This window comes from Geotrypetes seraphini, chromosome 7 (genome assembly GCF_902459505.1).
Source record: "Geotrypetes seraphini chromosome 7, aGeoSer1.1, whole genome shotgun sequence".
Taxonomy (NCBI): Eukaryota; Metazoa; Chordata; class Amphibia; order Gymnophiona; family Dermophiidae; genus Geotrypetes; species Geotrypetes seraphini.
The window spans coordinates 128,726,372-128,741,936 of record NC_047090.1 but is presented as its reverse complement, the minus strand read 5'-3'; the positions used below and the strand labels follow the sequence as shown (position 1 = coordinate 128,741,936).

At 43.1% G+C, this 15,565-nt stretch overlaps 1 protein-coding gene across 6 annotated transcripts in view; it reads right to left on the bottom strand.

The window, feature by feature from the left end:
* TOGARAM1 (TOG array regulator of axonemal microtubules 1) overlaps positions 1 to 15,565 on the bottom strand; it is a 182,843-nt gene that overhangs the window by 105,331 nt on the left and 61,947 nt on the right. For all 6 annotated transcript variants that reach the window (XM_033953373.1, XM_033953372.1, XM_033953371.1 and 3 more), the window contains 4 exons: positions 11,532 to 11,797; positions 6,041 to 6,273; positions 3,612 to 3,712; positions 960 to 1,127 (listed from right to left, as the gene is read on the bottom strand). In XM_033953373.1, the coding sequence (XP_033809264.1) occupies positions 960 to 1,127; positions 3,612 to 3,712; positions 6,041 to 6,273; positions 11,532 to 11,797 (768 nt within the window). The remainder of the gene's footprint in view (positions 1 to 959; positions 1,128 to 3,611; positions 3,713 to 6,040; positions 6,274 to 11,531; positions 11,798 to 15,565) is intronic.

Below are 15,565 nucleotides of genomic sequence, written 5' to 3'. Positions count from 1 at the left end.
CACAGTTATTAAGATGCCAAGAAAGATGTCTCAATAATGTAAGATTAAACACATACAACCTTAGATAGAGATATTATTAATCCCGTTTAGGACCTCAGCGGTGCAAGCTGTGAGAACATTTCATTCACAGAATTGTTTGCACTAAAGTCTTCATCGGTCTCAATATTTTATATATTTTAATATTTTTCTTATTTAAATACTTCATTTAATAAATAGATTAGAAAGGTACTCATCTCTTTAGAAAAGCATTGCAGGGGCTCTTCACCAACATAGGCTATGTTTCGCCCAGGGGGCTTTATCAAGGTATTTTCTCCTTTATTATGCCGGTTCCATGAATACTGCCAACACTGCATCACATAACTATTGGATTCCTCTTTCCCACATGCATCACTTTGCACTTGCTTACACTGATCTTCCATTTTGGCACCCAGTCTCCCAGGGGGACTTTTTGCAATTTTTCTTGTGATTTAACAACTTTGAACTGTTATCATCAGCAAATTTAATTCTCACTAGTTATTCCCATCTCTAGGTCATTGATAAATATGTTAAAAAGCAGCAGTTCCAGCACAGACCCCTGGGGAACCCCACTATTAACCCTTCTCCATTGAGAATATTGACCTTTTAAACCTACTCTGTCTTTCAACCAGTTCTTAATCCATAATAGGACATTACCTCCTATCCCATCACTTTCTAATTTCCTCAGAAGTCTTTCATGAGGTACTCTGTCAAATGCTTTTTGAAATCAAATATACAAAATAAACTGGTTCATGAATATGGATGATATAGATTTGAATGCCAAGGAGGAAGTATATGCAAACCAATCTCATGAATATTTATTTTTGATATTATGAAAGTCTGACTGACTAGGGTTTCTTCCGGACAGGTTTGGTTATCACTGCTATACAGAATTATGTACATCTAATACAGGGCTATACAAATGATTACTAATTTTAACCAACCTTTTGTATGCTTAGGGTATTTTTGCTGCTCCTTGACCTGACATTTGACAACACTTGATACAACTTCTTTCTGTGCGTCCTCTTCAAAGTCAGTTGCTCCATTTCCATAAACCATGCGTTGGCCGATTATGCTTACATCTGATGTTGCTTTATCCTGAAATGTTGCTCCTGGTGATCAGAATCAACAAAAAGATTTTGGTAGTTAATATCGAATGCTGTGCAGTCCACACATGAAGACAGGCTAGTAATCCTGGCATACAATGATTCTAGCAGTGTCAATTTCTGCTTAGAACTTTGCAGCAATGAATTCTGGAGGTTTTTGCTCCAGTCTGACATCTGCACCTTTCACTGTGCAACTGAGTAAATCACTTAGACTTACTGTGTTCAAGTTCTTCAGAGAATGCAATGACTATCTGATATACTTTATACTATTCAGTGACATTTATGAATTATGACAAACACACTAGATTAAGTATAGTAGTATTCACTATGAATTTCAAAAACCCCAACTGAAAATAGCATCAACCATAAAATACCAATACTAAAAAAAATGGAATGGAAACTTTCAAACTTAACATTATGTTTCAATACAGATAGTATTTAATAAGAGTTTTTCAGCAGCATAAATAAAACTACTTTTGTGCTTAGTTATCCAGTCTTCGCCTTAAACCCAACCCCCCCTAAAATGATGGAGCCATTTATTTAGTGATAGATGTTAAATTTTCTACTGAATTTATCTTAAATAAAACACATTAACCCTATTACTTAAATCATAAGGGTTTTCTAATTAGAGTGTAAAAAACCATTGATCCAGTTGCAATTAGTTAAATGTGACTATGTGCAAGTGCCACCTGTTTAAGTGGAAAAGTGGTTGGCATGAAATACTAATAGTGAACAATAGCATGGTGGGAAAGAGAACAAAAAGGTTTTTACTGTTGTGTTGGGTTAAAAATGACATGAAACATAGGAAATTAATTTTACATTTTCCAATGTTATTTCAAACAAATGCAACCACCAATATGAAGGGGAAAATAAATTCTGCTGAACTGGAAACAGGAAGTAGACGGGTGGGGTGGGGGGAGAAGAAGGGAGAGTAGTGGGGAAGAGAAAGGGAGAGACAGTGGACCCAATGGTGGTGAGAAGTGATCTGCTGCCAGCAGCTGGAAGAGAGGCTGCACCAGTTATGGGAGTGGAAAGGGAGGGAACACAAGAGGCTGATAAAGGCTGGGGGTGGGGAGGGAAAAAGAGGCTGTGCAGGCTGGTAGGGGGCAGGGTGGGAAAGGATCACCTAGACTTTGCATGTCTGTACAAATAAGAACTTGTCAATTTATAACAAGGATTCATATATAAAACTGTAATTTGCTTTAGAGGTTGATTTAACAATACATGTGGTATTATGTCTTTTACATTTTAAGATTCTTCTTCCAAGGAAAATGAACTGCTATTAGCTACTTTATTTAAAAAGTAAAAAAAGTTGAGCATTTTATTTGTTTCTACTTATAAATTCTGATTTACTGAAACATTAAGTACTTCATCACAGTCATATTGTCCTGCTTGTCTGTCTGATTAGATTGTAAGCTCTACTGCTTAATGTACAGCACTGTGTACGTCTAGCAGCACTACAGAAATGAAAAGAAGTAGTAGTAGTACTGGAAGGAAGGAGGAAAAAAGAAGAGTTTGGTGGGGAGGGAGGAAATGAGAAGGAAGGTGCTTAGGATGCTTAGATGAGAGGGCAGCTGGGGAGAGAAAGGGAGAGATTGTGGACCCTGGGGTGGTGGGGAGGAGGAAGAGAGACACTGAAAGGAAGGGCATTTGGTGGGTGGGGAAATCAGGAAGGGGGGGGGTGCAGGGAGGAGGAGGAGGAGAATTGGAGACCTCCCCAGCAGGTTTAACACCAGCCCTCCCTAAGAGGGCTCCCTCGCACCACCCTCCACCTCAGAACAGTTGGTCTCTCCTCCCCCAGAGAGCTACTACCGTACCTCCCCCTGGAGAGCTGCTGCTACTGCTGCCCCCCCCCATCACCCTGGAGAGCTGCTGGAACCTATGCCTAATCCAAGAAAGCTACTGGTGTCACTGCCCCCCCATCCCCCAGAGAGCTGCTGGAGAAAAAAGAAATAGAGAATAGAGGCCCTGGATGACAGCACAGGACTGTTCTGCAAGCACAAGGAAGCAGCATCAGAGTCAGGAGATAAAATTAGAAAGAAAATACCAGACAACAAAAGGTAAGATAAATTATTTTATTTTTAGTTTAATAATCGAAATATGTCAAATTTTGAGAATTTACATCTGCTATCTCTATATTGCACTGTACATGGGGCGCTTTATGCAATTAATCATACGATTAAAAATTTTAATCAAAATACAGCCCAAGTTTAAATGAATTCTGTCAGAGCGAACAATTTATAATAGAACAGCCCAAACTGCATCCTTCTGTGTGAAACAAAAAATGGAAAAAAAAAAAAAAAAGATACAGAAGTTCAAGTGTAAAATTTTCAGACTGCTTACAAACTCACGGCATGAAAAATCAACTATTCTCAACATTTTGGGTCTGCTATTTTAGTCACCTTTACCCCAGAGACAAGTCATATATAATTACTTATATATTGCAAAATACTAGACACAAAGTTCAATGTGGTTTACAGTAAAAATTACCTGCACTGGGGCTCTGCTCCCTTATATGACTTCCTTTAGTCCGACCAGATGCTGCTCTTGCTGGACGCAATTTAGACTCAGATGGAGGAATGACATCTGACCTGTCAGAGTACAAACAATTGCTAGAAAAAGGACTATTAATAAAGTCCATCAATACATTTTCATTATCTCTGCTGAGGACAATAGAGAAAAAAATCTGAAGATGAAAATTAAAGTCAGTCAATCACTGGTTTGCAAGTAGAGTACCTCTATTAATTCAGAAATAAACTATTAGTTATTTTCTGAAACAAAGCCCCACAGTCATATAGCTACTGGAAAGGTAATCAGCATTTCTGTAGTTTAATATTTTTTTGAAAGAGTTTATTCAGGCCTTAATTCATTCATAAGTTATGAAAAGTTTAACTTCATTCTTACAAAAATATTTATTTAAAAAGTCTAGAGCAGAGACACGCCCTCTCTTCTATTAAACTGTGCTAGCAGTTTTTAGCGCAGTTGCGCTGAATGGCTCACGCTGCTCCCGACGCTCATAGGAACTCTATGAGCATCGAGAGCAGCACGGGCCATTCAGTTCTGCTTTCCGCACTAGAAAACTGATAGCGCAGTTTAATAAGAGGCCCATAGTATTAGTAACAAAGTAAATTACGGCAGATAAAAAAGACATTTTAATTTAATCATGAAATTGAATGCATGTGATTAGAGCAGACAGGATGGACCATTCAAGTCTTGTATTTGTTATTTCTGGGCCATAGACCTTAGACGTCTACCCGGTACTGTCTTTAGGTTCCTTCCAACTACTGAAGTTTCTGTTGAAGCTCACTCCAGCCAACCCAAATGCTGGATTCAGACTGTGAAAATTTGCTCATTTATATTCTAATTAGTGGTCCTCCTAATTTTTTTTTTTTGAGGGGGGGGGAATGTATTCCCTCCATCCCCTTCTCACCATTAAAATTAGCAACTTTGCTGATTAAGATGCTGAAGTCTTGCCAGCCAAATAAATCCTCTACTGAGCCATTCCCCTTTTCCTCGTGATGCTGCAATAACCTGGAAGTTGGCAGAATAACTCCAGTCACCGACTCTGGGACTCCCTAAGCAAGCTCAGTGTGAACTAAGTACGTGCGAGGAGTCCTACATCAATGGCTGGAGGCATCCCACCAAATTCTAGATTACTATAGCACTATAAGGAAGAGGAGAGCAAATCAGCAGATAATTTATTTGGTTGGTGGAGCTTTGGCATCCCTGCCAGTCAATTAACAGGTACAGTGCCTGAGCCCAAAGTGAGTATGTGTGTGTTGTCTGGGGGGGGGAGGAAGAGAGGTAGGCCCTCCCACTAGTCTACTGCAAGTACAGTGGTACCTTGGTTTATCAGCATAATTCGTTCCAGAAGCATGCTCGTAAACCAAAATACTTGTATATCAAAGCAAATTTCCCCATAGGAAATAATGGAAACTCGCTTTGATACGTTCCCACCCCCCGAGGCCAGTGGCGCTGCTCTATCCCCCCTCCCCACGAGAACCTGCATTGCTCCCCCCGAAGGCGCCCCCCCCCCGTGATCCGGCACCCCCCACTGCGATATGGTCCCCCAGACCCACCCAAACACGCTTCTTACTTTCATCTCAGCCTCAGCACCGGCATGTCCTGTGCGTTGGTGCCAGTGCCTGAAGATCGGCCTCCTCTTCTTGCTGGGCCTGCGAGTTCACGCTCTCTCCGAGATCTCCGAGAATCTTGAAGAGAGCATGAACTCGCAGGCCTTGAGCATGCGCAGATGCTCAAGGCCCAGCAAAAAGAGGAGGCCCATCTTCGGGCACCGGCACCAACTCACAGGACATGCCGATGCCAAGGCCGAGATGAAAGTAAGAAGTGGGTTCGGGTGGGTCTGGGGGACTTCAGATCGTGGCAGGGGGCTGCCGTATCGCGGGGGTGGGGGGGGGAAGGCTCGTAAATCGAGGCACGCTCGGTTTCCGAGGTGCCGATTTTGCAAATGTTTTGCTCGTCTTGCAAAACACTCGCAAACCGGTGCGCTTGTAAACCGAGGTACCACTGTATATGGAATTACTATCCTATATTTGGACTGGTGACCAAAGAGATTTTAAGAGCCATTTATGGCTGAACCTAGTTAGGGTATTAAATGGCAGAATACCAGCATTAGTGCTACACTAACTTCCTGGAATTCACCTTCCTCTTAAACAAATCACCAAGCTAGCAAGTAAAAGGGAGAGAAACTTTGTCTAATGTATTTCCAGCCAGGTCTCACTGCTAGCCTCTGCCTCTCATAATCTTCAGGACAATCCCCAAACTCTTGTCAGTCAGAATTTTTTTTTAAATTATTTTATTTAAAGCCAGAAGTGACAAAACCACCCTATAAACATCTAAAATATTCAGTTAAAATCAGAGCAAAAGAATGACAAACTGGTACAGAACTTTACACTCACATAATCTTCTTTCCCTGAGGAGTAGGAGACATTGGTGAAGTCAGGGATTCTTGGCTGTAAATTCCACTCTCACTGTAAGAACAAGTGTTTGGAGAAGAGGCCCGGGAAGAAGAATCAGGTGTCAGATCCAGTTTAAGTCCAGAGTCTGGGCTTTTAAGGTCAGAAGCACTGCCACTCAGCCTTGCTCGCCTCTTAGCTGCACTATTATGTAAAGACCTAAGAGAGCTCATCATCTAAAATAAAGAAATAAATAAATAAGCAAGCAAAATTGCTTTTACTATTTAATAAGGTATACTGAAAATGGTTTCGACAAAGCTAATAAAGCAAACTTTTTACAAAAGCATTACTTTAATTGACAAAGCTAATACAAACAAGCTTCTTTCAAAATTGTTACTTTAATCCATACATATGCATAAGTTTAGCATTATTTGTTGTTTCAAGATGATGTGCTAAATGCAGAAATGGTCAACTTTATTACTCTGTCAATAAATAAGAAATCTAGCCTGCCTTTTTCCTATCTATTCTCTGATCTACTTTTCTTCTCTTGATCTTTTCCTTTCATTTAAATTTTAAAAATATTCACTTTTCCCAAATCTGATATCAAGATACATTACAGTTCAGGTACTGTAGTTATCTCCCTGTTCAGGTGGGCTTACAATCTAAGTTGTACTTGAAGCAACAAAGGATGAAATGATTCACTCACAGTGACAAAAAATATCAGTGGGAGAAACAGGATTCAAGCTAGCTGTCTGAAATTCAGCAGTATTTAGCCAGCTGAGAATGACTCCCAGTCAGGTAAATAAGCACTAAGCCACCTAACTGCTGATATTCAGTGGGAAAAATAACAGCTTTCTCCCAATGAATATCGCAGTCACTGGCTGTGTCACGCAACATAGCCTGTCAAATGGACTTAGCTAGCCAGCCAATAAATATCAGCTTTGCTGGCTATGTCTACCATGGCTACATTTAGACCAGAAATTCAATGCTGGTGGCCACATATGGCCCTGGCACTAAATTTCCGGGTTCGCTACTTACCATGAGAAGGAAGCTGGGCTGAATATTGGGCTCTAGCCTTTCAGGTTTTCAGTCTAACCACCAAGTTACTTCTCTACTCCCAGAAACCTCTTAAGTTTCTGTAGATGAAAGAAGGGGAAATTTGGACTTTCATGTTAATGGTTCCTGTATCACCCCCTCTATAAGGGGAGTGAAGTCATCTCTGAGCTGTTTTTTCTGACTCTATGTTGATAGGATGACATAACCCACTCATTTGCATTGGTATGGCAGGACTACAGGAACTATTAACAAGCTTATATCAAAGCTTAAGACAACTGAAGACAATTCTTATGTTTTGGTTTTTCAATTCACCCCAAAGCCAAACTTAGTGCAGTCAAAAATCATTCGTCACTAATCTAGTAATGAAAGATTAGAATATTATCCAGGTAAGAACCTTTCTGTTAATACACATAGGAGTCCCCCCCCCCCCCCCAGAGCACATAAAAGACAAAAACTAGTAGAATAATCAATAAACGGGTGGGGCTAAAGAATTCCTGAGGGAAAAGGAGATCCAGGGGTACAACTAGAGGGTTACTATACAGTACAAAAGGCTGTAAAGTAATAAGAGTAGTATAGTAATAGATCACTACAGGTCATTGACCTGGGGGGCTGCCGCGGAAGCGGACTGCTGGGCATGATGGACCTAGGGTCTGACTTGGCAGAGGCAATGCTTATGTGCTTAGCCTTAATGGGTCAGACCAATGGTCCATCAAGCCCGGTAGCCCGTTCTCACGGTGGCCACTAGTACCTGGCCAAAACCCAAAGAGTAGCATTATTCCATGCAACCGATCCAGAGCAAGCAATGGCTTCCCCTATGCCTTTCTCAACAACAGACTATGGACTTTTCCTCCAGGAAACTGTCCAAACCTCTCTTAAAACCAGCTAAGCTATCCGCTCTTACCACAATCTTTGGCAATGCGTTCCAGAACTTAACTATTCTGAGTGAAAAAAAATTTCCTCCTATTGGTTTTAAAAGTATTTCCCTGCGCACTCTCACTGGCACAGCGCGACAGATCAGATCTCAGGGAACATGCGGTGAGAGTGAGCATGCGCGCCTAGCATTTTAAAATTATAGATATACTGAAGTGGAGGGAAAGTGGATCACACTCACCCCTTGATGCCTTTTTGCTCTCAGACTAGGATAAATGCATCAGCAACACACTTGCCACAACTTACCTGAAGTAAGTCACCTCCTTTCTCTCCAGACATACTGGAAAAAAGTAGAGGGAAAGAGGGGCAGTTTGATCTGATTGAGTCTCAATCTGACATAGCACCACAGTAGATCAGGGAAGAAGCTGCACCAAAAGGCGCTTTTGTCTTGTGTCATCCTCTTCCAAAAACTGCAACCACAACCTCCACAAGAATCAGAAGGGAGGGTGGGATACCTGGCACCACCAGGTTTAGCAACCCTATAAGGTTCTGTGGACCAGCCTCTCCCAACACACCCTGAAGTCTGTTGCCATGGGGTGGGGGTGGGGGAAATCATCCTCAAAGGATTGTTGCCTGCATCATTCCCCAGAGTCCCTCTGTGCTCCACCAGGAATTTGGGCATATAGTGTTCCTAGAAGCAGGCTACTCAAAGTTGCTGCATCAGGCTAAATGTCTACACAATCTGCTGGAGCCAGAGAAATACTGAGGAGCTAAAGACAGCACCAGTCCCCTATAACAGGAATGAAGTCAGCTCTGACCTAGTTTTCGCTGCTTGCAGAGGGATAAAACCCACTTGTCTGAATTGGACTGGGCTGGCATGAATAAGGAATGAACATAAGAGATGGACAAATAACATATGTACTTTTTGTGTTAATTCTGAACACTATAAAGACGCTGGAGCAAGCTTGGTCTCTTTTTAAGGATACGGTCACCGAGGCGCAAAATCTATATATACCACGTATCAACAAGGGATCAAAGAGGAAAAAGAATAAAGAACCGGCGTGGCTCACTGTAGAGGTTAAGGAAGCGATCAAAGACAAAAAAAAATCTTTGTTTAAGGAATGGAAAAGATCAAAAACAGATGAAAACTGGAATAAGCATAAACATCAACGCGGTAAAAGTAGCAAAAAGAGACTTCGAGGAAAAAATAGCCAAGGAGGCAAAAACCTTCAAGACGTTCTTTCGATATATTAAAGGGAAACGACCCGCGAAGGAAGCGGTGGGACCGTTGGATGACCAAAGAATAAAGGGAGCGCTAAAGGAGGACAAAGTAATCGCCGACAGACTGAACTCAGTTTTTGCGTCTGTATTTACTAAAGATGATATACACAGCATACCGGAACCCATAAGACTATATGCTGGAAGCGAAAACGGGTAACAGACAGGGTCTACGGTCAGTCTAGAAGAGGTATACAGGCAGATCAATAGGCTTAAGAGCAATAAATCCCCGGGACCGGATGGCATCCATCTGAGGGTCATCAAGGAACTGAAAGGGACCATAGCTGAACTGCTTCAACTAATAGCCAATCTGTCAATTAAAACAGGAAAGATTCCGGAGGACTGGAAGGTGGCGAATGTTATACTGATTTTCAAAAAAGGTTCAAGGGGAGACCTGGGAAACTACAGACTGGTGAGTCTGACCTCAGTATCGAGAAAGATGATAGAGATGCTGATAAAGGAACACATCATTGATCACCTCGACGGACACGGACTGATGAGGACCAGCCAGCATGGTTTCAGCAAAGGCAGATCTTGTTTGGCAAACTTGCTGCACTTCTTCGAGGGAGTAAACAAGCAGATAGACAAGGGCGACCTGGTTTACAATGTATATCTGGACTTTCAGAAGGAGTTTGACAAGGTTCCGCATGAACTGTATTCAGCAACTTACTGGTGTCTCTTCTGTCACATCACCATTCTCTGTCCATTTTTTTTATTTTAAACTTCAACTAGCATTACCAGAAAGCCCAATTCTGAAATACACAGAGAACCTTCATAAGAACATAAGAGTTGCTGCTGCTAGGTCAGACCAATGGTCCATCATGCCCAGCAGTCCACTCACGCGGCGGCCCTTTTGGTCAAAGACCACCATGAACTTCGGAAAATTGCGAGCCATGGAATCGAGGGAGACATACTCACGTGGATTAAAAACTGGCTGGAGCATAGGAAACGGAGAGTGGGAGTAAATGGGCAATATTTGGACTGGAAGAGCGTCACCAGTGGGGTGCCGCAGGGCTCGGTGCTTGGACCTGTACTCTTCAACATCTTTATAAATGATCTGGACATAGGTACGATGAGCGAGGTGATTAAATTTGAGGATGACACAAAGTTATTCAGAGTAGTGAAGACATAGGGGGATTGCGAAGATCTACAACGTGACATAATCAGGCTCGAGGAATGGACACGGCAGATGAGGTTCAACGTGGATAAGTGTAAAGTGATGCATGTTAGTATCAAACAACCTCAAGCACGAGTACAGGATATCCGAAGCGGTACTTGGAGAGACCTCCCAGGAAAGGGAGTTCTGATAGACAAGTCAATGAAGACATCTACACAATGTGCGGCGGCGGCGAAAAGGGCGAACAGAATGCTAGGAATGATAAAGAAGGGGATCATGAACAAATCGGAGAAGGTTATCATGCCGCTGTACCGAGCCATGGTGCGTCCTCACCTGGAGTACTACGTCCAGCACTGGTCGCCGTACATGAAGAAAGACATGGTACTACTCGAGATGGTCCAGAGAAGAGCAACTAAGATGGTTAAGGGGTTGGAGGAGCTGCCGTACAGCAAAGATTAGAGAAACTGGGCCTCTTCTCCCTTGAACAGAGGGGACATGATCGAAACATTCAAGGTACTGAAGGGAATAGACTTAATAGATAAGTACAGGTTGTTCACTCTCTCCAAAGGCAGGGAGGGCACTCTTTAAAGTTGAAAGGGGATAGATTCCGTACAAACGTAAGGAAGTTCTTCTTCACCCAGAGAGTGAAAACTGGAACGCTCTCCCGGAGGCTGTCATAGGGGAAAACACCCTCCAGGGATTCAAGACTAAGTTAGAAAAGTTCCTACTGAACAAGGACATACGCTGGTAGGGCTAGTCTCGGTTAGGGTGGTGATCTTTGACCAAAAGGGCCGCCGCATGAGCGGACTGCTGGGCATGATGGACCATTGGTCTGACCCAGCAGCAGCAACTCTTATGTCCTTATGAAGGTTCTCTGTATATTTCAGAATTGGGCTTTCTGGTAATGCTAGTTAAAGTTTAAAATAAAAAAAATGGACAAAGAATGGTGATGTGACAGAAGAGACACCAGTAAGTTGCTGAATACAGTTCTGGAAAACATGGACCACCAATTATTAATTACTTGGACTAATAAGATTGAATTACAACATGGAAATCAATTAGTTGAGAATATCATAACTTTTATAGATTTCTTCCCTAATCACACTCACAAATATATATAGGCAGTTACTATATAAATATAGGCTATAGTGAGATGTCCTCTGTAGCTGTTACCTCTTCATGGTCTGCTTCCTCATCTCTGGTGCTTAATTCTGAAAGATCAATTGCAAGCTTCTTGTTTCTTTCATACTCCAAAGTACCATCAGCGTCTTCCTTCTTCTGCCTGATTATATCAATATCAACTTTATCAGGCAATGGACTTGTTCCCCTTGGGATTGGAGGCACAGGCTTCTTCCCATTCAGGCCTCTTCGAGTTGATGGAGATTTCACTAAGGCAGGTTTCAGAGGTACTGGAGAATGTTTTTCCTGTGAATGGTCACCTGTGCCAAAAAAAATAAAAAAAAGCTACATCAGTGAATATGACTTTGGGATCCCTTTCTTACTCAATCAGGAATGCTACATTAGTGGATGTTTTGGGTTTTTTTCTTTATAAGAATTAAAGATTATTCTGGTAGAAGTTATCAATCTGTGTTAGGACACTAACCTGTTATTTGTCTGTGGTGTCCTAAAGCACTGTTACTTAGGTCACCCCATGTTATATAGTAATGAGATACAAACAATGTAAACCACGACAGCCAGTAAAAGAGCAGTTAAAAGCTGCCCAGGAACATCGTGCTGCCAAGCTGCAGTTTTATGATTCTGCCCTGCCTGACCGGCACTCTTAGTAAACCATAATGTCCAGAGCACCCCCAAATAGAAACTCTCTGTACTGCCTCTTCCAATTCAAAACCTCCCCATAAAGTCATCTCAACTAGACCCTCCAACTTAAAAGCCCCCTAGTGTCCTGTTCCCCTACCAGAACACTACTCCCAAGACATTAATTCTCCCCCCACCCCTCCATTTATGCACTGTGGTTTAAGTGCCAGGAAGTTTAGGTGGTGTGACCTTTTGGTGCCAGAACATTTAAGCCTGATTCTCTTACCATTTCCTAGCCTGAGTTTCCTTCTCTCCAGCACTGGCTGGGTTCTCTCCCTGTTTCTCCTCAACAATGCCACTGCTTCTCTGGCTCCTACTCAGAAGCCAGCTATTTCAATTTCCTATCTCTTCCATGGTTGCAACCATTCTCACTGACTTGCATTCCCTTGTCCTCTGCAGCTCTTTCTTCCAGAGCTCCATGGAATGAAGATGAGCAGTAACGGCAGCAGGAATGTACTGTATATGTGATGTGCTTGAGCCAGCCTCAGCTTGGCACTGGCTATAGCACAGAGATCCAGCACAGAGAACTAAGCCTCCACCGCTGCAATTACAGCTGCTGCACCTGCTCTGTGGCTGTTGATCTCTCCCTCCCTCACCTCCTTTAAATCCCCTATATAAGCCAAGGTTGGCTCGGGGCTGCAATTATGTAGCTCTGAAAAGCGTACATTAACATTCAATAGACGGTTCCTGCTCAGAAGAGCTTACAATCTAATTTGTACAGACAGGACATCTCAGGGTTGGGGAGTTTCTAGCAGAAGAAATACGATGGATATAGGTATCTGAGAGTGAGTGGGAGTTAAGAATAGAAAGCAGCTTCAAAAAATGGGCTTTTAGCTTGGGTTAGAATACTGCTAGAGACAGCATGACATATTGACTCTGGCAGGCTGTTCAAGGCATAAGGCATGGCAAGAAAGAAGGGACAGAGTCTGGAGTTGGCAATGGAGAAGGGTACAGATAAGAGGGACTTATCTGATGAATGGTGTCCACAGGGGAGGGGGGGAGATAAGTGAGGAAAGATATTGAGGGGCTACAGAGAGCACAGTTACTTACCGTTAACAGGTGTTATCCAGGGACAGCAGGCAGCTATTATCACATAAGGGTAACGTCATGCGGACGCGGACAGCCTCGCAAGCAGACTTGCTTGTAGAAACTAGAAGTTTTGAGTCAGCTGCACCACGCATGTGCGAGTGCCTTCCCACCCAGCGCAGGGCGAGTCTCCTCAATTCAGATAGCTAGCAGAGAAGCCAACCAGGGGAGGTGGGTGGGTTGTGAGAATAGCTGCCTGCTGTCCCTGGATAACACCTGTTATGGTAAGTAACTGTGCTTTATCCCAGGACAAGCAGGCAGCCTATTCTCACATATGGGTGACCTCCAAGCTAACCAGAATGGGATGGTGGGAGTGTTGGCAACTTAGGAGAATAAATTTTGTAATACTTTCTGGCCAAAATGGCCATCCCGTCTGGAGAAAGTATCCCCCACTGAGGACCAAGTAGCAGCTTTGCAAATCTCCTCAATAGGTGTAGATCTGAGGAAAGCTACTGAAGCTGCCATTGCCCTGACTTTATGGGCTGTGACTATACTCTGTAGATGTAATCCAGCCTGGGCATAGCAGAAAGAGATGCAAGCAGCCATCCAGTTGGAGATGGTAAGCTTAGAGATTGGATGTCCCAACTTGTTTGGATCGAAGGAGACAAGAAGTTGAGGAGCAGTTCTGTGTGGTTTGGTGCGTTCCAAGTAGAAGGCCAAAGCACCTTGGAAGTCCAGAGTATGAAGAGTGGATTCTCCAAGGTGAGAATGAGACTTTGTGAAAAACACTGGAAGAACAATGGATTGGTTGAGATGAAATTCTGAAACCACTTTAGGTAGGAATTTAGGATGAGTACGAAGGACCACCTTGTCATGATGGAAGACAGTTAAAGGTGGATCAGCAACTAAAGCTTGCAGCTCACTGACTCTTCGAGCAGATGTGAGGGCAATGAGAAACACCACTTTTCAAGTGAGATACTTCAAATGAGCCATAGACATTGATTCAAATGGAGGCTTCGTCAATTGAGCAAGAACAACATTGAGATCCCAAACCACTGGAGGCGGTTTGAGAGGAGGTTTGACATTGATAAGTCCTTTCATGAATCTGGAAACCACTTGAGCAGAGAGGGGTTTCCCTTCAATAGGCTGATGGAAAGCAGCATTTGCACTGAGATGGACTCGAATCGATGTAGACTTGAGGCCAGAGGTGGATAAGTGCAAAAGATAATCTAGCACAGAAGATAAGGAGGAATGTAGAGGCTCCTTATCACGAGAGATGCATCACGTAGAAAATCTAGTCCATTTTTGGTGGTAGCATTGTCTGGTGATAAGCTTCCTAGAAGCCTCTAAAATGTCTCTTACAGGTTGAGAAAACTAAAGAGGAGTTGAGAGGTACCAAGCTGTCAGGTGTAGAGACTGCAGGTTGGGATGAAGCAGAGATGGAAAAACTGGTAGAAGATATGGCTCCCTGCTACTGAGTTAAGTAGAAGGGAGTACCAATGTTGTCTCGGCCACCGATGAGCAATCAGAATCATGATGGCATGAGCGTTTTTCAACTTAACAAGAGTCTTGAGAATGAGAGGGAATGGAGGGAATGCATACAGGAAGAGATTTGTCCATCCAGTAGGAAATAATCTGCCTCGAGGCGATGAGGAGAATATATCCTGGAGCAGAACTGAGGCAGTTTGTGGTTGTGGAGAGTTACAAAGAGATCTATCCGAGGCATTCCCCACTGTGAAAAAATGTGATGAAGAGGTGAGGAATGGAGTGTCCATTTGTGAGGTTGCAGAAGACGATTCAAGTTATCCACTAAGCAATTTTTCGCCCCTTGGATGTAGCTTTGAGGAAGGTGTTGTGGCGGATTGCCCAGTCCCAAACCTTCAGAGCTTCTTGACAAAGGGAGGAAGATCCCGTCCCTCCCTGTTTGTTGACATAGTACATGGCGACTTGGTTGTCCGTCCGAATGAGGACTACCTGGTCGTGAAGAAGATGTTGAAAAGCTTTGAGAGCATTGAAGATCGCTCTGAGTTCCAACAGATTGCTGCGACACCAACGATCCGTACTGGTCTGGAGTACGGAGACCATCGAGATGAGTGCTCCAAGCATAGGTCGAGGAATCTGTTGTGAGGACCTTCTGATGGGAGGGCATTTGAAACAATAAGCCCCTGGAGAGATTGGAAGAGAGCATCCACCAGCGGAGAGACTGTCTCAAGGAAGGAGTGACTGCAATGTGTCAAGAAAGTGGGTCATAAGCCTGCATCCACTGAAATGCCAGGGTCCACCGAGGAATTCTGAGGTGAAGTCTGGCAAAAGGAGTCACGTGTACTGTGGAGGCCATGTGACCTACTAGTACCATCATGTGTTTC